This window comes from Mytilus californianus, unplaced genomic scaffold (assembly GCF_021869535.1).
Source record: "Mytilus californianus isolate M0D057914Y unplaced genomic scaffold, xbMytCali1.0.p SCAF_1, whole genome shotgun sequence".
Taxonomy (NCBI): domain Eukaryota; kingdom Metazoa; phylum Mollusca; class Bivalvia; order Mytilida; family Mytilidae; genus Mytilus; species Mytilus californianus.
Window position 1 is genome coordinate 99,814,153 of NW_026262581.1, and position 26,184 is coordinate 99,840,336.

The 26,184-nt window shown below is 31.0% G+C and overlaps 1 protein-coding gene across 2 annotated transcripts in view; it reads right to left on the minus strand.

Moving 5' to 3' along the window:
* Positions 1 to 1,404: 1,404 nt before the first annotated feature.
* LOC127727229 (uncharacterized) overlaps positions 1,405 to 26,184 on the minus strand; it is a 38,640-nt gene continuing 13,860 nt past the window's right edge. Inside the window, exons 2-14 of one of the 2 annotated variants that reach the window (XM_052234707.1) lie at positions 20,737 to 20,878; positions 19,010 to 19,077; positions 17,265 to 17,345; positions 14,467 to 14,646; positions 13,887 to 13,993; positions 11,128 to 11,236; positions 9,433 to 9,706; positions 6,736 to 6,800; positions 6,348 to 6,422; positions 5,856 to 6,035; positions 5,028 to 5,119; positions 4,352 to 4,463; positions 1,405 to 3,654 (exon numbers count right to left, since the gene is read on the minus strand). In XM_052234707.1, coding sequence (XP_052090667.1) covers positions 3,440 to 3,654; positions 4,352 to 4,463; positions 5,028 to 5,119; positions 5,856 to 6,035; positions 6,348 to 6,422; positions 6,736 to 6,800; positions 9,433 to 9,706; positions 11,128 to 11,236; positions 13,887 to 13,993; positions 14,467 to 14,646; positions 17,265 to 17,345; positions 19,010 to 19,077; positions 20,737 to 20,878 — 1,700 coding nt within the window. In that variant the 3' untranslated portion in view covers positions 1,405 to 3,439. The remainder of the gene's footprint in view (positions 3,655 to 4,351; positions 4,464 to 5,027; positions 5,120 to 5,855; positions 6,036 to 6,347; positions 6,423 to 6,735; positions 6,801 to 9,432; positions 9,707 to 11,127; positions 11,237 to 13,886; positions 13,994 to 14,466; positions 14,647 to 17,264; positions 17,346 to 19,009; positions 19,078 to 20,736; positions 20,879 to 26,184) is intronic. The other variant, XM_052234717.1, reaches the window with a different exon arrangement.

Below are 26,184 nucleotides of genomic sequence, written 5' to 3' on the forward strand. Positions count from 1 at the left end.
ATTTATTTCAAATAAAGTTCCACACTTTATGCATGAATTTCAACCTCTCTGGTATCCCTTTAAAATTTCAATTTTAAATTCCAATGCATATAAAAAATAAGCTAACGGGAAATAGATTGACAAATTTTTTTCTTTTTGTTTGGGTTCTAAGGCAAAAGTAGTCGGTCCACTATAAGTGTCATATATTGTTAATGAAACCCAAAAATATAAAAATTATTTCAGTCTTTCTATGCCAGAAATGTCATTTTTCCTGGATGTTACCTCAAGTTTATTCACAACTGTTAAAGACTCGTATACACGCATACATGGTCTTTAACTTCGTACTTTATTTGGCCTTTTAACTTTTTTTTATTCGAGCGTCACTAATTATATTTAGTCTTTTTTGAACGAAACGCGAGACTGACGTAACACATTATAAGCCTGGTATCTTTGGTGATTTTTTATACCCCACATCTTTACATCTTTTATTCGTATCTATTTTCCCGAAAAAGAGGCGGACGATACCAAGGGGATATTGAAAGTGAAAATTACACTGCAAATGTAGTATTGTTTTGGGTTTTTGTACTATTCTGAAGTGAAACCGCCGTGTCGTTTTAGTTTTGAGACATAATGCAATAATATAGATGTTTAATATGGGTGTATTGGTATTACACATGAGAATAAACTTTACAACAAAAATGAAGACTCCAATTACTACTGGTGAACTTTCCATTTTAGTGCCTCAACAATCATATGGAGTTTACATCTATTCTATGACTTTCTCTTGAAATTATGATCCGTGATTGAGGGTGGGTGATCTTAAGAGAGCTATTAATCCAAGTGTTCTTATTGGTTATGATTATGTCATTAGAGATTTTACGGACACCCAATATGATTTATTTGGTGTAGGCACAATTTCGTCTTTCTTAGTATGCAAAAGTTCACTTGTTATGAGTAAAACAACGAGTGAAACTAGGTAAATTAGAAAATATTAACCCTCCCTCAGTTTTTTATTGCGTGTCGCTAAATCTTTACGTTTTGTATACTGATTTGTGCATGCACTGTTGTTCTTCTTAAACCCTTTCTTCTCTTGGCTGTGGTATTGTCGTCTTTCATGTTTTTTTATTGTCCCATTGGTATTTTCTTACTTTTAATTAGATACATATGGTAAAAAATACATTTGCCCTCGAGCATCACTCACCGAAGAGACATTAATTGTAGAAATGCGCATTTGGTGCAGCAAAATTGGTACCGTTCATGTTATTATAATTGAATGTTACATCTTTTCGACTATGATACGTTACTAAAACTTTTTCTTGGAAAATTTGTTCGTCAAGATTATGTCTTGATTACATACATCTGAATCAATAGAGAGGTAAATGAAGAGTATTCTTTGTAGAGGCTAGTATGTGGCAAATAAATATATTTCATTCATATTAAATCTTTATTTTGTTACACAAATCTTATTTTCACTGACAAAACTGACATTCTTTATTTACATTCTTAATCGTAAATGACTGAAAAAAAACCTTCTGAAGCATACACAGACACACACCATTCTTTGGTTAAAACAATTTAACAAGCATGTGTAGTATAATTATACTACATTGTCTCAATATCCGAAACAGAAGCTTAGAAGTAAACATACGCTACACCCTAAGTTTGGTGTTATAACACAAAAACAACATTTTTATATAAATCCAAAATGTCTGACGAAGAAATATCCGCAGCCTCTGTTTCGGTAATAAAAATTAAAAAATCCCATTTTATTTGGTAAACGAAGTCTAATATCACACTTAATGAGACAATACATTTAAACCATAAGTATAAACTGTTAGATTTATACCAAATAAGATCATATATGTGAATGTAAACTGAAAACTGCAATAATTCATACAAATCTTCTTAGTTTTAATTAGTAACAATAATAAGACAGTTGATGTTAAAAAATACTCGTAAAACGTAACTATACAAATATATTATGCCTGATCATGAGTATTTAAGTACTTTTAATGTATATATATATATTATGCTCCTTTTCCTTCTTTAGAGTACGTTGTAACTAAATAATGAAAAACAAACTTATGAACGCACTTATAAATAGTCATACCTTTCTTTCATTCATGGCAAGAAATAACGCAATTAACACACATATACACAAAAACACACAATCATGAACACACCCTTTCCTTCTAACATCAGCAAACCTCATTTATCAGCACTACTTGGATCATCACTTATTCTTAAAGAATATTTCATCACAATAAACTATAAATTACTAAGACATTCTTTTAAACAAAATTGGTATCTTTGGACACCAAAAAAATACCCTGCAATGGTACATGTAAGTACATACACGGAACACAGTAACATTTGGGAAGGTTTTACCAAAGCAGTTGGAATGACAACACCATAAACTAATGTCTGCAATGGTAAAACAAAATGATATCGGATATGTCTATCCTAGATGATAAGGGTATATGAAATATCATAATTTCATTTGCTTAAAATGTATAAATGTCGATGTGATAACGAGTAATATGCTCTTTGAAATAACATTTTTTTTTTATATTCGAGTATTTTTTTAACAAATGCTTTATTTGAAAATGCAATATAGAAATTTCACTTGATACGAAGACTTTTGGTAAAAAATTAATATTTCTATTTCTTAATAATAAAATAAACACATTGTGATCACTGAAACTAAAGTGAATGAATTTATAATCCAACGAATCATCATAAACCCTGCTGGTGTAGGAAATAAGAATATATCAACTATTCTGAGTATTACACATAGACTAGGACACTCGTGCAGCTTTGCACAAGGAAACTGTGAATATATAAGCGACTGAATCATATTTGGTAAACAGATATCCATGGTAATGCTTACAAATGTGTAGTGAGCAAGTTTTTAGAGTTTTCGTTTTAACTTGAAAATGATGTTTCCACGAATCTTAATATATTGCATGTAATATTTGTGTTTATGTAAAGAATTTGGTCATGGGTTTGTGTATCAGTAATGTTCCGCGTGTGACATATTACTGACCAGTCAACAATGTTTTCATTGACTAGGAAATGTACTCTCTGCTTTACATGATGCAATCAAAATGATCAACCATTGTATTTCGTTGTTGTACCTTCTAAAACGAAAGTCAAGTAATGGAATTGTAGTGGCTGAGATCCAACACATCTATATATAGCACCACAAAAGTAAACAAAAATATCGGGACTATGAAAATGATAAATGTTACTATCACAATACCTTAAAAAGGCTATTTAAATGTCACCAAGGTTACCCTGATGTCATATTAAAGTAACATACGTTACAGTTTTAACCATTAAATAGTTCATGGCAAGCTTTAATGTCAGTTTAATATCCAGTCACGACACAACCGGTTCTCTTTCATATCATAAGCACTTGAGCACTGTTGATCCATTGAATATTGATAACTTATATATATCACCTAATGAAAATTTTGGACAGTATCGTCAGTGCAAAAAGCAAAACTAAACTGATTGTTTGCGTGGAGCTACGATTTGACCCGGCGTCTATTATACCACTAGCAGAATTATGTTTTGTTTTGTCTGGATATTCACCATTATTATTATCACGATCCGATGTATATCCATTAGGTGCTGCACTTCCCACCGGTGGCAATAAATTTCCACATCCATCTGAAACAAAGAACTTACTGTCAGACATTCTGAGACTTACTCATATTTGGTACATTTAATATTTTTTTATAAACATGTATTTTTGATAAATTCAAGGTAATCAAGAATTGACTGAAACTATATTTCAAATAGACAACAACAATTCATTAGAATGATTCAATATACACCACAACCAATAATGAGCTCATAGAATAAAACAAAAACACTAAAGATTCATAAACTGTCATTACCTTTAAATTTATTATTGAATTTTTGGCTTCGGCATAATAACATATTCTTGCTTTGTTTTAGGTTTCATTATACTATTGATATCCATACATAGATACTCGTAATAAATACAAAATTTGACGTTTAATCAGAAGCAAATACTAATTACATTGCTGGAAACTACAATTATGAATCAGAATATTGAACGCGACAATGCAATTATGTTAAAAATTACGACAATAACAAACTTCTTTCAAAAATCACCTGTGGATAAAGAGGATAATTTGTTGGAAACAAGTTAGTATCAAAGACAGTAAATTAGTAAAAAAGTCATGTCTTGTGACAACTAATGAAAATAATGACAACATCACCATCACTGTAAGGCTTGATTAGAACATTACAACAAGTTTATATAATTTAAAGAGTTCATTTTCTTCTCATTAGTTCTAAATACGGAAAGGAAATGTTTGAAGAAACTTAAATTGCATACCTGCTGGCTTAAACAAGGCATAATTAATTTTCCTGCTTGTGATGACAGAAAGTCTATCTCTACAAAATTCGTCTTCATGTACATCGATTCCATCAGCTGATTCCACATAAGCCTGAGGAAAAAAACATGGCTACAGAACTGTATGTTATACAAATGCCTTACTTATTTATATTAATGTAAAAAAATGCAATGGTTTTTATTCGGAAATTTTTCTCCAAATGTAATGAATAAACCTAAAATTTTAGTGAAAATATCCAAATTTGTGAAATAATACAAATATATGCTTTCGGAATACATAATGATAATTTAAAAAAACAAAAAAAAAACAATCAAAGATAAACAGTAAATATTTTTGGCACTTCATATGTATTTCACAAATGATGAACTCATAATCGACCTGGAGTGCAAAATATTTGGTATCCTTCTTATTGCTACTTTTTCAAGCGATATCCATATGCACATGCCACATCAAGGATATGTGGCACTGGGATAGTAGGTCATATGGAAAAATCAAACATGACTGCTACTATAGAAGCTGATAAAAAGTTATATTCAAATACATTCTCATTTTTGTATTCGTGTTTTTATTAGCTATTGTGTCCTTTTACAAAACATTCCTGTTGACTGTATAGAATATACATAAGTCATCATTCAATATTTAAAGTAGAAAACTTACCAGACATTTTGCTGATTTTCGACTAGGGTGGTGTGCAATAACAAATCGGACATTGTCTTCCTGCCAACTGACTAGGCATTGGTATATGTCCACTACAAATAAAAAGTTATTGAGTACTACTCATCGTACAAAAAACAGCAATTATTATTATGTTGTACGTAAAAGTGAATGTTATGATAAAAATAGCAAAATGGCAATGTTCATGTCTAATTCACCGTCCTTGTTTCTGTTCAATTGATACCAAATTATACGAACATTAAACAAACATTACTGCTTCATTTAAACCAGCCGTCATCATTTTAATTCAATAAAGAGATTGTTAAAGAACGATCAGAACATATTCTGATGAGGTGTATGCTTATGAGTTTTGTAAAGTTTTTGTTCACTTGACTCAAGTAAAAGTACAAGGCTTTTGCGTTCTTTGAAGTTTATTTATTTGATAAGAGACTAATTGATCAAAGTATTCGATACTAAAATTGTACATTCATTATGCATGCTAAATGTACATTAAAGCTGAAAATGGTTGAATTTGTAATTAACAACTGGGTTCAGATGATGAATACTAGATCATATGTTATTTGATAATTTATAAATAAATTGAAACTGCATGCAGCAAGGTATTTCTTAAATCAAAAACAGAAAAATGAGATAAAGAAAGCTGCTTTTACCTTTACAGATTTCCGTGAATAAACCAAAAATACAAGAAGCACTACATGAAAGAAACGGAAATTTTGATTTTACAAATACATCAGATGATTAAACCCTCCCAAAATATCTTTAAAACTCTTTCCTGAGCTTTACCAAAAACTTTTTTTTTCGTAATGTTACCTAAAAGTAAACTTTTGCTACCTGAACGCCTGCTTGTTCTTGGACAGTAATGCTGTATCTCTATTTCGTCGCTCATTCTACATCCACTAATAAATTGACCTTCGCAATCCGAAGCTTTGTCAGCAAATCTAAATGATCCTTTTTGTGGGCAAGATGTCGGCTTCATGTGCTTATGATTCTCTGAAATTCGATAAGAGAAAATATCAATTACACTCTCTAAGAAAACAAAGTTAGTTTGATTTAAAGAAACTGTGCATAATTCAGCAGATAGTCTAGAGATCAAATGATATCAATATGAATATAGCATTAAGTATTCATGTGTTTACCAATTTACATGGAATAAAAAATAAACATTACAATTCGCTCATGGAGTATTATCTTTCATGAAAAGATAAGCATTAAAACATTAACATGAAAAAATCGGATTACTTATATAAAAATAAACTTTGAAGAATTTGGAAATATAGTAAGTAAAAATAATAAACAACTTACGTATAATTATAAACTTCAAAGCATTCAAAAATTGTGAATCACTGCAAACACTGAATCTATCATCCACTGCTTCTCCTGCAATATATTTGGAATTATCAAAAACAATAGTACATAATTTCATAAAAAAATCAATCTAATGTTTAACCAAAAAGAAGTTAAGATGGTAATTTATAGTTTGCTTAGCGGTATGGATTTTGCTAATTGTTGCAGGCTAGATGGTGACTTATAGTTACTAACTTCTACATCATTTGATCACAGGTGGAAAGTTGTCTCGTTGGCAATTATACCACATCTTCTTATTTTATATTGGATATATCTGTGTGGTAAAGGAACCTAATATTCAAATTTAGTGTCAAATTTGAAAACATAAGAAAATCAAAAATCTTACCTATGTGTAGTTCAATAACTTTGTTATGGCGCTTTTTCAGCCGTAGACATCTGTACTTCGATGTGCTAAGAAATGATAAATACAATAAAAAGATATTTTCAATAAGCGTAATCAATGTATTACTGGTAAATTATTAAGTCAGGGATTTCTGAAACCTTTACTAAATTCTTCCATAGATGCAAAGATTTGGTTTGCAACTTCGGCTGTACCTGTAAAAAACTTATTTCAGACGGAATAGCACATCCTAAATTTTACGGTGATGTTGTTTACCGAGCTCTGAAAATTATATACGATCCGGGTAAACTTATCAATCCTTTAAATAAACTTATTTTAAAAGGTTACCAATTCAACACTGTAATCAGATCTTTGAATATTGTTTTTATAGGTATAAATTTTGATTAAATTTTTAAATTAAAATCATACTTATAGTTTTGGTATACACATATGCACTTTAACGGTACTACAATCTGTCGATACCTTTATTTTGGCATTGCACAAGGTCATGTTTTTCTCTGACTGTTAATGACGTCTTTACAGTGAATCCATTGGATGTTGGATGTGTACTGATTGATATTTTAGTCTTAGATACATAATTTCTTGTATGAGTTGTTATAGGCTTTGAACTAATTGTCAGTAACTGCAAGTACTCTCAGATCTGTACTTAATGTCCTTCTTGTTGTTAGGGATGATGGACTGATAAATACCCTGCCACGTCCGGTCTGTGTTTATGTTTGATATTTTACTGCTTTGTATCAATATGACGAGTTGAGCCTTTTTCAACTGATTTTTATAGTTTGTTCTTATGTTGTGCTGTTACACCACTCTCCCAGGTTAGGAGAGGGATGGGCGCTCACAAACATGTTTAACCCAGCCACATTCTTTATGTGCCTGTCCCAAGTCAGGAGCCTTTAGTTCAGTGCATGGTTGTCAGTTGGTTCATGTCTGTTATATTTGTTTTTCGTTAATTGTTTTGTAATAAATTTGGCCGTTAGTTTTCTCAATTGAATTGTTTCATATTTTTCATGTCGGGGCCTTTTATAGCCGACTATACGGTATGGGTATTCTCATTGTTGAAGGCCGTACGGTTGCCTATAATTGCTTACATGCACTTTATTTGAACTTTGGTGGATAGTTATCTCATTGGCAATCATACCTCATCTCCTTATTTTTATAAGCAAGTATAACTAGTTCAATCATAATTTGAAACAATAGATGAAAAAAAAACATAATGGTTACCAGCCCGATTCACCATGACGTGATACTAATAAAAAAAATAAAGATTTACCATTACAAAAAAAGCACAGCTATTGTTCCAACGGGTTATATATCATAAAAGACGATAGTGCTAAATGTTTACAGCAATAATATGGTACTGGTTAGAATATTATATTAGTAAAATCAATTAACATTATACGATCGACAATAGTCACAACTAGTTGTTCAATAACAATTTTTTCAGCAGTGTTGTTAAAATGTACTTTTCAGAGAATTCATATGAAAGGCATTTGCACATTGAACATACACTTGGAGCATTGTGTTCATATATTTAAAGAGTCCGTATAATATGGCGAAATTTCTCATGTATTTGTTGAATGGGAAAAGTCGGTCTTTTTAAGTACAAGCGATGGAAGGAACTTTTATATCGTTTAAGTGGTCATCTTCACTGATGCCAGGATTATTGCGTGCTAGTAACAGGGATATCTAAAATGCTTTACATTAAACATCAGCATCATATCGACTGGACAGGTGTGTAAATTAAGCAAAATATATTACAGATACAATATTGGTACAGTGTCGGAAAATATAAAATTTAATTGTATGAGCTTTAGAAACTGAGAGAAAACCGAAGCTCTATTCTCCTGTTTCGTAGCTAGTACATATAATTTGTATTATTCATATACTGTACAAATATTGTTTTTATCCTGCAATTTAAAGTCGAGTTTCAACGTTTAGTTTTTTTTTTACATCCCAATCTTTGATTTTTTTTTTGGGGGGTGGGGGATTAAATTGAAATGTGACGTGAACAGTTATTGGAACATAACCAGTCGCTCGCAAAAGAAGCAGGATATCAGAAGACCATAAGCGTATACTAAACGTATAATATATGTGTATTGCTCCTTGTTATCTGTACACTTATATTTGCATAGCAGTATAGGTCGATTGCAGAATAAATGTTTATGACCAACAATGACTTCTTATTTCTATACCAAGTTGGTCATATATAATTCAGAAAGCCTACCCGTAATTAAGCAACTTTACTATAAATAAAGAGAAAACAGATAAACGCTGGTATCATTTCCTTTAAAAGAGTATTTGTTTGCAAATTATTATCAAAGCCCTTCAAGTGTAAAAATAAACAATGTTTCAAACATATCAGCTCTACTTTCCTTTTGTACATTCGATTACATTTCTATTATAAATGAGACAATAGGATACGCACTGTGTCCAAACCGGAAAAATATCTTTTACAGCAAATGCATCAGGAAACAAAGAAGGAAGCCATCCAATACAATGAAAATTATACAACATGCAAAAAACCAGTATTTGCGTTAAAGAAAATTTCAAGAAAAATAACCATTATATATAAAACGTATTTTGTTATCACTTAAATGACTACTCGCCATGTTACAGTTCAATAGTTGTCATAACGACAATTGCAAAAGAATTAAAAGTAGCAAAACTGTAAAATAGACATACCATTTGTCATCAGTTGCGTGAACAATGAATTCTTGAATTTGAGAGTTGAGTGTTTTATCTATATCATTGATACATCTCAACATCATCCAAGTATCGGATCGATGTTTGTCTGCGTCAAATATAATCGTCTCTTGTGCATGTTTGTCCTTGATCCTAAACATCTGTGATTCCACTTCCAGGACATACTGCCCAGACAGATCACGCCATCGTTTGTGATGGATGAAGAATTTTGGAAAGGAACATCGTTGTAATGGCCATCGATGATCATCTGGTTCTGTGATGTATTAATGAAATATGTTAAGCATGACGCAAAATTTATATTACCGATTTTTTTAATAGGTCACAACCTTCTTAGCAAAAGTGCTGAACATTCACTTTGATATGACAAAATGTCTATTCACATTTATGAACCTAAATTGTGAAAAAGGGTTTCCTGTGACGACACTTTTTAAAACGTAGATTCCATTAGTAAAAAACTGACAACTAGCCTTGGTTTTGGTAAGCGAAGCAGAATAAGCTTACCATTCTGATGAACTAGATGTCACTTCCACTTTTGGAAATACAATTCTTATTATCCACAGATTCAATTTATATAGATCTATGCGTGTTATGTCTTTCAATGTTTGTTAGTACAGCGATTTTGTTGTTTCTGATTTGCCTCGTATTCCGATATTTGTTGAAGCTGGTTTTGATAGTGTAATTTTCTGACATAATTAGAAGGCATTCATATTCGTTAAAATGATTCTCAACTTGTTTCCTTCAATTAATTTAGTCAGAAAACCAATCATAAAAGTATATAAGTTCGTTGTCTTCCGAAAATTGTGGATTTTTAAAGCTTATACTATATTCATTTGTTGAGTATCTTCAATTAGAACGATTTAGACAAATTTACCGTAGACTGTTAAAGAAGTGCCATCCAAACAAAATACTATATACTGATCAAGATAAGTAAAAATAGAAAGTAAAACCCCTCTGAAATAAAAAGCCATTCGCTGATTTTATGACTTCATGCAGTCACATTATTGCCGGAGTAAACTAAGTTTTTAAGTACTAAACACTTCCCCTTTGTTTGTTGATTCGTACATGCAACATCTATAAAACTAATAAATTTAATACAAAATAATCAAAATAACATTCTGATAGTGAAATATAACACATTTTGTAATAAAATCTTGTATAATTATTATATAATGTTGAAAAAATAACAAATAATGGCCTAGATATTATTATTCTTTATGCAGAACATCTCACTATTAAATGACTCGCATTGCAATTTAAATTTCTCAGTTGGTATGTTTGTAATATATAATATTACTATTGCATGGTTGCAAAAATTATTAGATGTAAGTGTGATTTATGTCACCAGCTGGTAATGCTTTACGGCAAAGCTCCTGTATGAAAAAACGTTGAACTAGTTCTACTGTAAATCGAATCTTTTTTATTTTCTAAACGGTCTCTAAAAAAAAAATATTTTTGTATGGTGAGAGATATCCAACACTTGGTAATTTAAAGGTTACGTTCTCTTATAGTCACGCTAGTTCACTCTGACATGTAATGTAATACCTAACACTTACAATGTAAAGAATTATCACTTTCCCAAAACTTAATTTGATAGTCACCTGACAATGTAATTACTACCTTAAGTATTTTGAAATAGACAAGCTACAAATAGGTGTGAACCATATGAAGAATTACCTTTGTCTAATTTCATTGTAGAAACTCCAACCGTTGGGCTTTGAAGACCTTGACATGTGGCGTCGGCTGAAATCGACATATCTCCGGACATACTGAAGAAATTATGCATCTGAAATGAAAATAATTGTAACTGCTAGCAAAAGTATTCATTTGGCGTACAATTAGTTATTTTCCGTCAAACTAAATTTGCCAAGAGGTTGTTTTGCAGATCAAATTGCGAATACATTTTCTTTGTGAAAATAGCTGGAGGAAAAGACAGTAGAAAGCCTACAAAATCAGTTTCTTTAACAGTTTCTTTAATGAGTAATGATGGGGATGTTCGGCTTCATGTATCATTAAAGATAGTTATTTCCAGAAAGGATTCTGGCATTTAATATCTTAAGATTTTACTGATTGAAATTCATTTTCTGTCCTTCGTGTCGATTTTCAGATAAGATTTGCCGTGTCAAGTTGTCCTCGTTTATATTATTCGACATGGCACAGGTGTAATTATCCTCAATTCAATTAATTTCTCTTGAATACCAAATCTTGTACCTTCTATCATTATAACCCATCTAAATATTATGTAATTTCTCTAATTTTCAAACAAGGTTATTCTTGTAAATTATTCACTCTGACTGAATAAATTTTCTGCAACAATCCGTTGGCTTTCGATATCATTTTGTTATAATGTCATGACATTCAGATTTTTCCATCAAGCATCAACAGCATCGGATTTTTAAGACAAATTTAAAGAGCAAAGTCCAGATCGGTACATTTTAGATAAATCTAAAACATAGACCGACAAATACAAACAAAGACAACATATCGCTCAACATTTGATGACGCTCTTATGAACAAATGGTGGATCTATAAAGTACTGCTAAATGGCGGAGAATTATTGCACAAAGAGACAATACGATAAAAAAAACCAAATAAACATAATCATATGTATAAAAAATGAATGAAATTGTCTAAAGAACCTTTAACCAAAAATATATTTAAACTGATAAACCATAGCAACCTCCTTTCTATACATTGCTATTCCGTGCCACTGATTAAGCACTGCCTACTCTGTTTATCATTTGATACAACAATGATACCCTTGGGAAGACATTTTAATATTGCAGGTGTAATGGAAAAAAAGGATCAACAATATTTGAAAAATTGGAAAAGATAGGAATACCAAAGCTTTTACTATAAATGAAGACATTTGTCAACCCTCGAAAAGAGAGATATTCCTGTATAAATTTAATGATGCCTTAATGATCGACGAATGACGACCAAGATCGATTTCCTAACATACAAAGGACTCTTTTCTACATTTTTTTATACAATTATGACCAAAATTTTAAGCAGAACTTATCCACAGTGAAATGATTAGAATTACCGTATAAAAGCAATATTGGAACAACTGGTTGGCTACTTAGACTTTCCTTAATCTCTTCCTTATATCATCTACAGAACTGTATATTTCAAGATTTTTCCTAATTAGGATACAATTGCGTAATATGATAATCTGTGTTTTATTGATACTAAGTAGGATCAATAGATCACCCAGCACGACTTATCGTGACTCATAAATGCAGGATAATCCTAATAAAGCAATGTCCTCAACCACCTCCATATTTTCTTTTCTTCTAAAATAACAACTGTTTAGTGGTAGTGTAAAAAAAACACGGCGAGACAAACGATAGTATAAATAGAAAATAAATTAAACGTAGTATCAAATTCACACCGAAAAAAAACCTAGCTGCATGGATTTTCCCTCATTATTGATGAGCTATCCATTGCAAACCGATGGCTTCTTTACATTGATTTACTTTCAGTAAATCTGCTTTTTGCCACTTAGCACCATTTGACAAAAGTACAGTTGGAAATTCCGATCAGTGACATCAATTAAACATTTCAATCAACAATTAAGCAAGGCTATAATATGCAATAGGAACATAATGTTGTTCATGCGATCTGTTGATCGTTTTTTCAAAACAAGAAAAATAAATCGATTTCGTTGAAAGGAGATTAGTACGCAGCAGCAGACAATATTACGTTGTACACTTGGGGTTGTGTAAAACATTGTAATTTTAACATAATAAACCAATGCTCTTTTGATTTGAAATTGGTTTGAAAATATGCATGTGAATTTTAAACAACCGCCAAATTTGTCTGTGGTAAATCAGACGATCAGTGATGGGTTTTGTTGAGTTTGTTTTTTACCTTCATTGTTGGTTTTAGTGTTGGAACGGTGTAGCATAAACTATCTTTGTCATCTAGTCCTCTTTCTATGTTATGATTGATAATGATTAACGGGCATAGTTGAGAGAAAATCAGGTGAGTTTCCGTGTCTTGGTTTGAAAACAATGATTTCGAAACTCGGTGAGATGGGATTTATCGACAAGATAAGAATTTCCTACATGCAGCCATACATCAGTAAAACTATTTCAAACTTATGTCGACATGATCATGTCAGATGTCGACATAACCATGTCAGCGCTGGTATTAATAAAGACTGACGACAGTTAATTCGTGAATCTAAATCTACGACCGGTTTGAACATGTATATAAGATGATCATGAATATACTACATTTCGTAATATATGTACTGATACGTAAATGTATATATAGGATCAATGAAAAATGCGCGAGAATAATTACTTAAAGTTTACAAAAAAAAATCATTTTTTTTATCTGTTCAAAATACTTTGTGCGAGAATTATATAAATGTAAGTGTTGCCTCTCAAATGTCAGTATGATATTTGTAATTAAAATAATATACATACGAAGCATCGATACATCTGCTCCCGGGACGTCAGATCTGGACTTTGGAACTTTCCATACAAAAATTTCTCTCCACTTTCCCAGGTTGCTAAACATTGAAAATCTAGCTCTGAAATATAGGTATATCAAAATTGTTAGCCGAAAGCCACAATTAAAATCATCAATTAACCGTTATAAATAGTTAATAACACGAAATAACAAGCTTCAAAACTATATGTAAATAGAAATAAAAATAGAAATTAAATTTTATTGTAATTCCTCTCACATATTTCATATTCTAATCAAAATTAGTCATAGCAACTGTTCAAACACTTTGTTTATTAAAATGCAAATGCAATTTCCAATCAAGCTCAATTTCGACAAAACCTTTTCATAATGAACATGACAAGGCCAATCTTTGTTGCTCTTTTTAATGTAATTTTGAATGTCATTATTACTAAAACAAAATGTCACACGAAACAAAACTATTTAATCAGTTTTTTTAGGTACATATAACCTATTTTTTTCTGCACGTCTTTCTTATCGCTTATTAAGGTCTTTCCCCTACGTGAGAAAAGACCTTATTGTTATTCTAATTTTTACCTTTATTACTTGTTTCCGGCATTCCTGGACACTTCCGGTATATAAATTTAAACTTGGAATCATCTGCACATGCTCTTATCTCTGACAATGGATTCTCACATTGTCTATTATGTGTCGTACTGTTGGAATATTTGAAGGAATAATATCCTTGGAATGGACAGGCTACAGGTATACTTGGAACTGTAACAAAATAATATTGTAATGATAATAATGTGACACAAGCAATAAATGCCATACACTTTGAAAAAGAAAAAACTTGTATAAACTCACATGAGATTAAGATAACTTTGTATTTTGAAATTGTGTTTTACTTTGATTGATAAACATTTGATGATTGGTTGGTTGATTGTTGTTTGCTTTACGTCCAGTGGCAATTATTACAATCATGTTCAGGGAAAGAACAACATAACAATAAATACAATAGGTAGGTGGTCGACAGGGATAATGGGCGGGAAATTTGGAAGGCCACTGGAAAATAAGGGTATATTGAATAGGGAAATATAGCCTTGCACAGGCCACCTATAGAAAACTTAAAGAGTTGATGCAAGAGTTTTTAACGTGCATATAGGGCGTGATAATCTCTCTATCGGTTTTAACGTCCCTATTCTGATCGGACGTGGCTGCGAATGTATATACATATCTCAAATCCAAACGGATGCCCCACTTTATGAAGGATTTACTGCACGTCGGAAGAAGACTTAGGTATTACCATATTCTGTACCCCAGTCAACCATTGGATCTATAAATTGAGGAAAGTTGACTACAATTCCATGAGTGCATAATAAGACCGGAAGCCAGTACTTTTGGACTAACTTGATATTACTTATAGATGATTGATACTTTAGGAATTGTCAGTTAACAAAAAGATGTTAAATTCTCTTAATTTTTTGGCGTCTTTTTAAGTTTTTAAATCAGCTTTCTGATAGATTTTTTTATGATTCTAGTAGAGCGTCTTTTTTTATTTAATTTTTGCTTTAACTTTTGATACTGTCGAGTTCAATACAGTATTTCAAAAACCTTCGACATATAACTTTACTTTAAATATGAGGTAAAGCTACAAAAAGCTAGGAAATGAGCAAATACTTTTTTTTTTATATAATTGAACTGTTTAATTTCAAACTTCAAATAACATACAGATTTAGGTATTAAATGAGCTCGAAATGTTTTTTTAAAATTTGAATCATGTACCTGTCCACTTTCGTTTAAATCACTAACATTATAAATAAAAAATAATTAAAATTTCAAATCAATATTGTTGCAATATAAAATGACTGTTTTAAATTAGCATTCTCAATTACACAAGGACAAACGTTAGCTTTTAATACCAGATTTTATAATTCCATTTATTATCTGCAGAGATATAGCGTTAAAAATAAGGATTTGAAGTTGTTAGCAGTTGAATAAAGCCTGTCTAAAATCATGCTATGAATATTAATTCAGAGATAAGCTGACTGTTTTAGAACATTGTTACATTGTAGAGATTTCGATCGAATAAATCACTGAAGCGTTAAAATGTCACTTATAAATATAAACTGTTCACTTTTTGCTGTAGTGTCAACAATGTGATGATTTGAACACAAATTGCCAGGAAGTATAACCTAGTTTTTTCTCTCGCTCAAAATGGTGACATTATCTGGTGTTTATCGTTGTTCTGTGATTATTTCTTTTTCATTTTTATATCAAATACTTGGTATTGAATATATTATCAACGAAGTTACGCAACGATATTATTCTTTAAGCTCATAGCAAACATGTTTCAGCATTAATGATTATTTTTATTTTACGTTTCTACATCTTTCAAGTAAAGCGATTGTTGTTATTTTCAGTTTATGGAGAACTAAAAGGTCACTTTGAATAAGTAACCATGACGGTGCATTGCTGAATAATATTACAATACTAATTTTACAAAAATGAACCACACATTTATAATACCATTTAACATATGCACCTGCATGAGTATCACACAATTTGAATATTCGATGATATTTGTTTTGAAGCATATGACATGCGTAGACTAAACAATTCATTATAGAAATTAAAATGTACAGAAAATTGTAATGTCAGTATTGATTAAGGCAAATATATGTTCTGATGATGGAAAAATAGAATTTAGGTTTCACTTAGTCCTAGTTTATTAGCGATTAAAGTTCCACATGGAAGGTTTAAGATATGATTGACACTTAACGCAGGAAAGTTTAATAAGTTGTAACAAAAGCACAACTGGAATCTATCAATAATTCAAGGCTGGAAAATCAAGACAACCAGCAAATAATTAAAAACTGTACAATAATAGTCAGTTAAAGCCTCTATACTAAAATAAAACAAAAACTAAGTAATTCAAGGCTGGGAAATCAAGACAACCAGCAAATAATTAAAAACTGTACAATAATAGTCAGTTAAAGCCTTGATATTAAAATAAAATAAAAACTAAGTGTGTCGGCTGCATGTGTATATGTTGCAAACAAATATGTAATCTCCTTAAACAGTTTTTTCTGATAATGTGTAATAGTCCATAGTATGTCACTGTACGAATAAGCAACTCAAAACAAGTCTTTTTGAAGGTCTCCTCCTCCTTGTTGTGTTTTGTCGTTGGTTTGACCCCATATCGCCCTTCATCAATATTTAATTCAACAATCAATACCTTTGACGTTAGACTTGTCGAATGGTCGAATAGAATGCTCGTCTTTGTGTTATAGAAGTAAAGCGAAAATAGAACTAATAGAAACATATTAAACAACTTTGCATTTAAAGCATCTGTGATTCACAGACACTTAGACACTTCATAACAAAATACTTACTTCGTACAACTGTATGTAATTCTGCTTCACCATGTATTCTCTCACATAAAGCATTTATATCATTTTCTACTAGACAATAACCTGGAAATGATAAAAAAACAGTTGTGTCAGTACTGTTAGCACTTCAACTACTAACTTAAAATGCTATAAATACTAGTATCAACCATTCTGATGTCACTTTGATTGATGAAGTCGTCCTTGTTTAGCTAATAATGACTGTGTAATGCTTGACAATTGTAAGTGATTGCATATATACATGCATTAAACTAAATGAAAAGCATATATACAAAAATGCCATATAAACTTCTGAAAATATTAAAAGACTTAAATGTGTCATGATTTCATAAAAAAAGAAATAAGATTTCAAATTTGGCAGCTCTTATGCTCAGGGAAATTTTGATATGGTTCAAAGCAGCTGCGTTTTGTAATTATCTTTTAAAAACTAAAGATTAGAGACTTTTATTTTAAACATATTCGTTTTGATCTTCAGTACAATATTAAAATATCATAAAACAGTTAAATTTTCATCCTTTTACTGCTGATATCCTGTGTTTAAAATCGATATAATTGACGCTTCCATGAAACTGATACAGCCGGGACGTATCATACTACAACCATGTTTCCCTGTCAACCTGGGCTGAGCAGACGACAGAAAACATTAAACTTTAAACATGTTTCCATGTCCGTCTAGCAGACAATCAAAAATAACAACTAGTTTATTTATTAAGAAAATTTCATTCCGTAAGTCAATTTTCTACAGAATAAAGTCTAAATTTACACAAATCTTTGTATAAAATTGAATCCCAGCAGTGAGTTCGTAAATGAAATATCATCATCTTACAATGTCTAATTGGATAAAATTCTACTACTTGGTAAACTGACTCCAGGGAAAATATTGATTCCTTGGAATCATCACGAGGAATAAATTAAATGATGTCTTTACATATGCCTTGATTCATGGGATTACAGTATTTATTTGAGTCCCACTACAATGACAAATTGATGTTTGCCTTACGACATGTGACATTGACAAGACTATCATTGCTGCATACATTCGTATACCTGTGTGTATTATCTGATCTACAGTAACAATAGGTTTCTATCACAATGTCCTTTTGTTTAAGCCCTATGGGGTTTGTTGTGCATTTTATAATTTGAAAACAGCCATTTCTATTATGTGCCAAGAACGGCTGTCGGGATTCCTTTGAGACGTTTTAGTGTCTCTGCAATCAACGTGACAAAGAAGAGTACCACAGAAAAGACATTTTCTCTAGCTCTGTCATTTTTCAATGGTATGATGGAAGAAAAATTTTCTTAAGGGTGATTTCACCCTTTTATAACATATTTTTAACAAGTATAGTTATATGGTTGTATAAAAGAAATACCAGTCATATTTTTTACAAAAATATTTTAGGATTAACTCGGGAGATTAAAAATAGATGACACTGTACAAATATAAAACAATCTTTTGGCAGATGTTGAAATTAATATTCAATTTCATCACCTATACGAGTTTTAAAAAGAGCAAACTCGATATTTTTAGCTGTCAATCTAAACCAAATTAATTCCAATATGCCGCCTTAGTTCATGGTAATAAAATATCAGATAACAGCTGTGACAATATAAATATGGAGATGGTTACTCACGGGAATTGTAAGAGATTTTTTGAAATCTTAAAAAAATGAGATGAGGTCTTAATGGTACTTAGCGTTGAATATACATATTTTGTCTGTCTATATACTCACTTTCTTTATACTGTAATATATTTTTATGCCATTTTGTTATAACTAAACACTTATAACAATTTCTTGATCTGAAATAAAAAACAACATAATATACGTTATTTTGGTTATGTTTTGTTTGTCAACAGACATGTCTTAAATGTAAGCCATGTAATAAACTGAGCACGATCAAACATTTTCAAAGTAATATTGTCTTTTTAATTTTTCAGGGTAAAATGTTATAGGTATAGTTCATTTTCTGACTTTTGTTTCCTGGTATAACTTGGCACCAATTTAACTAAAAACAAACAAAATGTTGTAATTTATAGGATAATTAAGGACGAACTGAGATGCACTGAATAATCTATAAACATTTCCGTACTCATTTACAAGACCAACAAAAAATAAAGTTTGGGTTCAGAAAGTCAATTGCCCATCCATTTAATTAGCTCTATACAGGACAATAGGAATGGGAAATAAATTAAACTTCCGTGTGAAAGCCTGTCGACCAGAACATATTTATCACAAAAACATATGCATAGTTTATTAAAAATCAAACACATCACAGGAGCACCATTGATCGATGGTAATATTGTTTAGTATTTAATATTAAAACAGATGCCAGCTCCCTCTGTTGTTTGTTATATTTCTACACATTCCAATATTTGGATTTCATTATCCATTTTAATGTGCTTTCCTTGCAATAAACCCTTACTTTAATCACTGACAAGTTATAATAAAAGAAACAGAAGCTATAACAATTGTAAAAAGTAAATTCGTATTATACAGTCAACAAATTTAATCCTTTGTAGAAACACCAACATCAATAAGTAAATATGACACTAGCTAAATCAACTTATTACCTCAGAAATACCATAATTCTAAATCAACTTATGACCTCAGATTTACCATAATTCGTTTTTATAAATGTATTTTGATTTCTATTTACCCTTTGATACAATATTTATGTAAATTTACCTAATTGTATTGGAAATAAATCAAGCATCTAAATTAAATTTAGACATGTACGCCTATGGATAAGCTTAATACAAAACAAATGTATTATAGTCAGACATAATACAAAACATAGGTGTATTATAATAGGCAAACAACGATTGTGAAAATCCATAGTTTCTATTTCGGTATTGCATTTATATAACCTTTCATATAAGTTGCTAACCTTCTACGTTATTTGGTCTCTGGTGGAGAGTTGTCTAATTGGCAATCATACCGCATCTTCTTATTTTAATATATTTTTCGAAAATTTTAAACGACATTTTCTATACATAAAATGAGTTGAAGACCAATTTAAGAACCAAACTGTACAAACATTATCATGAGACTAATGTTTATGATAGAAAGCGACAAAACTGTCCTCTATAAAGATGGTATGATTGCTTGAAAAACTGAAACAACCGAAAGTGCTTTCTATTCGACAACTGTGTCTACGACAATGATAAATTATCTCGAATGGACTTTTAAAAATATATATCAATATCATATGCTTACTCTCTCCATGTTTATTATTATTATTCGGTGTGTTGAGGATTTATCTACCTACTTTGGAATCTTTATTTCAGTCGTAATGTCCATGTGCAGTTTATTACCCATAAAAAAGTATAAGTCTACTGCCAACAGATGTTTAATAATGCGGATGCCTTAATAATGTGAAAGGTATAGATACTGTCGATTTTATCCCCTGATACTATTCCCATTGCATCTCTTATCTTAGACTTTTCGACTTATCATACCTATTATATAAGAGGTATTTGTTGTCTTCATTTTGAGCACACGTTCCCTTTCTTGTAATTTCGTTGTGAGATATTTCTAGCTCGCCATAACGACTTTGGTACCATCGTCCTCGTATGTCTTCGGGGAATACACACGCCGTTGCTGAAAATAAAACAAAAGATATATTGACATGTTAGCAGGTTAGCCTTTATTTACATCTTATCTAGACATATGCGTTCCAATCCAATTTATTGATAACATTTCGGAAATTGTATTGGAAATTTTGAAAAAAAAAGTGTTTTAGAAAAATGAAGATTGCTTGTAATGAAGAATTTATATTTAAAAAATATATATTGTCGAATAATGGAAATGGAAGAAGTTAAGCATGACAAATGACCATTACTGCTTGAAAATGTCAAGTAAAAGTATCGCAACACGTTTCTTAAAATACTTTTGGCAGAAAGTGTTGACAAAAACTTAAATATGATTGATACTGGCATAGGTTGTATAAGGCTGATTATATTTAAAAAGCGATCTCAGAAGATAAAAATATAATCATGAAAGATTTATTGCAATAATTTTTCATCATGGATGCATTTTATGGGATATTTTGGGATTTGGTTTCATTTACGTGTTATAGATGCAGACGAGGACAGTTACTCAGTGCAAAGAGGATATTTAAATGTCAGATTTCGTTTTGCATGGTTATAAATAAGGATTTTAACGAAGCGAAACCAATAACTGTTTCATCTAATGCTCTATACAATAGCAATAATTACACGATCTACTGACGTCTTTATGTGGATGCATTTTTTTCGTGTGTGAAATAGACTTCAAAGATCATAAGTGAAATCACAGCTGACAGGCTGACATCCTGTAACTTTGGCAACATTCTCGACGCCACATTATGTTAAATAAAATAACTTAACGGTACTGCAGAGAAGTGCAGACAAAGCCTGTATATTAATGTATTTTTATGTCGTCAAGTGATATAAACTAGTATATATTTTTGTCATTCTATAATTCTTTTGAAAGGCGGAATGTTTCAAAAACAACTTTTCTTTTCAATTGCTAAAAAGTGTGAAGAGTTGTTGCGAATTACTATGATCTAGAACCATCAGAAAATTTTGTCTAAAAGTGATGACATGTACTCTCGCAGGTCTTACATATATTATTTTCACACCCAAATTTTCAAATAAACATGTATATAGATACAGTACGAGTTTGAGAAATTAATTTCAGAAAATAACGAATGCTACGAAATCTGTTAGTTGATCATCACCAAATCTCAATCTTCAAAATCACAACAAAAATATCATGTGCCTTTTTTTTAATATCATTTCGACATTTTTGCCACTTTCAACTTTTCATATTAAGGGAAAGTAGAAAGAACATTTTGAGTTCTAATACTCGACACAAAAGCAACAGCATTTTAATGCTGAATGATGTCGAACAGACAGATTCCATCCTGCATTACTTTACAAGTTAGAACAGATATATTCTCATGAGTCTGCACTGTTGACAGAAGAGTAATTTCTAATCCCAGATAATGATTGCGAGATAATTCCAAGACAAATCTCAATTAACACATCCTAGCTTCTGATTATGTTTCCCTGATTACTGTTACATTGCATGTACAAACACGCAAATCCATGTGTCATGAACATATTTCTTGGACGCAGTTGTTATGAATGTATCCGTTGAGTTAATCATAAGGAAAGTGAGAGAGAGAATCTATTTGTTCTATATTTTAGTCGTATATCAAATTTCACACCGGAAGTTATTTTCATTAAAAATTTACCATGAATCGTAATTTACTAGGTATTAAAACTAACTACACTGTAACCTTTGTTGTACTATGTGTTTATGGATCCCCATACATTTGAGATGTATAAGAACAAAGACTTTATTTTCAGACTATTTTGCTAACAACAAAAAGCCGGATTCATGGTAAAAATTGTCGATTCCTGTAATTTGTAATGTTCTTCCGTACATTTTTGACTTAATCAAAGTAAAATTACATACATAACACTCAAAACAATTATGAAGCCTTTGATACCGTACTTTTATTGAAAGGTTGTTAGTCATGGTCTTTTATAGAAACATTGCTATTCATACATTGAATAAATTCTGCCTGACATACTATTTCCCCTTGTTTAGACGTCAAAGAGTAACAAAGCGCTCTACCGCTGAGAAATCGACCAGAATTGGTATATAGATCTTCTGCCAATGTCGCCAAAGTGAATAAGTCATTACGATGTGTAATTAAAGTCAAATAATTCTTTATTTCTATTGTCACCAGACACATTATTTAGTTAATGCTGAACGTCTTCGTGTAACATTTCAATCTCTGTCACATTGCGGGTTAAATTATTTTGGACATATTAAATAACATAAAATGATCTAGGATAACTATAGTTTGAAATTCTCCTTCACGCCTTTTTGGCATAAATTGTCTTTAATCGACATTCCATACAAACAAATCAATTAAATGTAAAAAAAAATATGTCTTCAAGAAATACAAATATACACATGCTTTTTGTTTTATTGTGTTTTGGGCGGTTGCTGTATCATTTACATATAACACATATCTCCTTTATTTATATGTGTATATAAGACATATAACACGTCTTGCAATTTCTTGTATTTTTACACAAGAAATGTATTTGAAAAAGTTGCCGCAAGTTTTTTCTTCTCACAATCCATATTTAGTCATCTACAGTAATGAATTTCAAAATGAGTGGGTACAACTTTCACCATACAATCATTGATTCTAACCTCGGACAAGTTGAACACTTTTAACAGGTCTTACTGACCTCAACTTACCATCAGGCCAAAATAAAAAAAATACTGGAGTTTAAATTTCCCTATGGTACTGAAATTTCCAATCCTGCAGTTTATGATAAAGGTTTAAATTTGAATAAACTAAAAAATATACCTTCCTATCTACCTTATTTCTTAAAAGGAGGAAACACAAAACACACATATTTTTCGTTTGACATAAGTACAGTTATGTGTGTATATAGTAACAACTGTGACTTTAGATCTATATATCTCCATCAAGTTAAACATTTATTTCTTCAAAGAAGTAGGTTGCACCGAAAACTATGAATATTATCTTTACATTACATCAGTCCTATCATTTTAAAAAGCAATTTAATAGTGGTATTCACATTAAGCCTTTCATGTAGGTCTTTTACAAGCGGATATTAAAAGACATGTTTTTCTAATAGCTATTAAATCATGCATTTTATGGGAGAATAATTTAGCAATTTTGTCATTTTCATCGCTGATAACCCTGGTTCAGATACAATTCCTACTTTAATAACAAACTATCTTGTGTGTTATCATCAAAATTAATCTTATAAATATTTTATAAAAAGTATCCACTAATTTGTATTCTGTATCTGACCAAGAAGATATCAATAGCATGGAATCCAAGAGTAACTCACACTATAGCGATCGGGACAGAATTATTTTCTAATTACGTGGTTTGAAGAAAATCTGTTCACTTGAAGAATGTATATGAATAAGTTTCTATGGGTTCATTAATATTTCATCCCCGGAGAAGCTTCCTTTATTGATTTCTATATATAATTAGAATTATCGATAATCTAAAGATAAAGCCAGGCTTTATGTTATATTGATGTGGTTGGCCATCAATGTACAGTTTTTCTACTAGTATATAGTATAAGATCACAAGATACAGTCGGTGGTAAATCAGTTAGAATAACATGGAGAAGACTGACATGTTGTAGCCAACGGATTTTTTAAACTCATTTGAATTCATGTCGGGATTTCTACTCTTTTAAAAAAAATATATACCGCTGTTCTATTTAGAATGCACAGGAAATAAGCCGATGAGTAATATGGTATGGCGTAACGAGCTATTTTCCCTGTCGAAGTCCTCTATATATCACAAAAACAAAACCCTCTTGTCCGCAATTTTAATGGTCTCTTGTGAAATTAAGTGTCATGGTCTTCAGGCTTTAGCAATTAGGATTAATAGAATGCAATTAACTATTATGTCATCCGTGTAAAGCGATATCATTCCATGTCAATTTGCTCCCGTTACAAACATAGAACAATACAAACAGACTTTTATTGTACATGGCTTTCCTATGTACAAAATGTACAAATTAAGTGACATACATTACTTCTGCACAAAATAATGTGTAAAAGTTTTAAAAAAACTTAACATGTGCATTTAACTATTGAAAAAAAAACTTAACATGTGCATTTAACTATTGAAAAAAAAATCATTGGTACTTACAGAACAACTAAGCAAACAGACATAACAAAAAACAAGCAGCGACAATGCAACCAGACCAATAAGAAGAGACGACAGTAATGTAATAGGCAAAATATGGCAAAAGTATGACAGGGACTTGGATGTAGTTTTGACCGTTTAGGTAGTCAAACAATAAGGTTTTTAGAGCACATATAAAATCAGAGAAAAACAAACCCGGAAAGTATACTTAAATGTTGTTACAGTGGAATGTAATCATTAAACTATTTAAATTTTCAGAACAACATTTTCCCGTAGAGAGAAGTTCATGGTAGAATTGCTTCTACACAACAATTCTGATAACCTTTCAAAAAGTCTTCACCTTATCGAATCAATAGCTGACTTTGGTAGATAATTGTGAAGCTTGTAGATATGTGCGATCTGAAATCAATCAAAAGAAACTTTGAGTGCAGTTCCAAACAGATAAATGAAAAACGTTGTCGGTTTGAGAGATTACCCCAAACTGTTTATCACAGTGTCTGCACAGCAAGATACTGTTAATTCGGCAAAACGACCGCAACAAAACCAAAGCACATTTATTTGTAGAGTTGCATGGCAAATCAATCAGAAGTTCACACGTTGGTCACTTACAAACAGGTCATTATCATGTCTTCCTTTCAACATATTACTTCAATGCCAATACGTACTTTTACTCTAACAATTAGGAATGACAAGAACATTTGCAGAGAAAACAGAAAGTATCCAAGCTGAATGTACCAAATATTAATTTGATGTATTAGGAGAACTACATAAAACCATTACATTTGTCAATCGAGTTCCCCGCTGTAGCTGACATTAATATCTCTATTTTATATACGGTCCATTATTGGATAAACATATACATGGATGACCACTACACTTTGTCAGGAAAAATAACATAAATATTTATAGCGTTGTCAATTGAATTGTGTTCTGTTAGTGACACTTACATTTCTGTAGTAATTCTGTCCGGTTATTACTACATCTCCACATACCGAGAATAAAATGACCAGTAAAGACATTGATGGACAAAACAACATCAGTTCATTTATTTGTTGCTTTCGATATTGGAAAATTCAAATGTTTCTATTGGCATGGTGTAGCAATAAAATAAAACCTTTCATTTGTTTAACATAGTATAAAACTTCAACATTTAGGACTGCTAAAAAGCATGTGAATAAATTCATCATAGATACCAGGC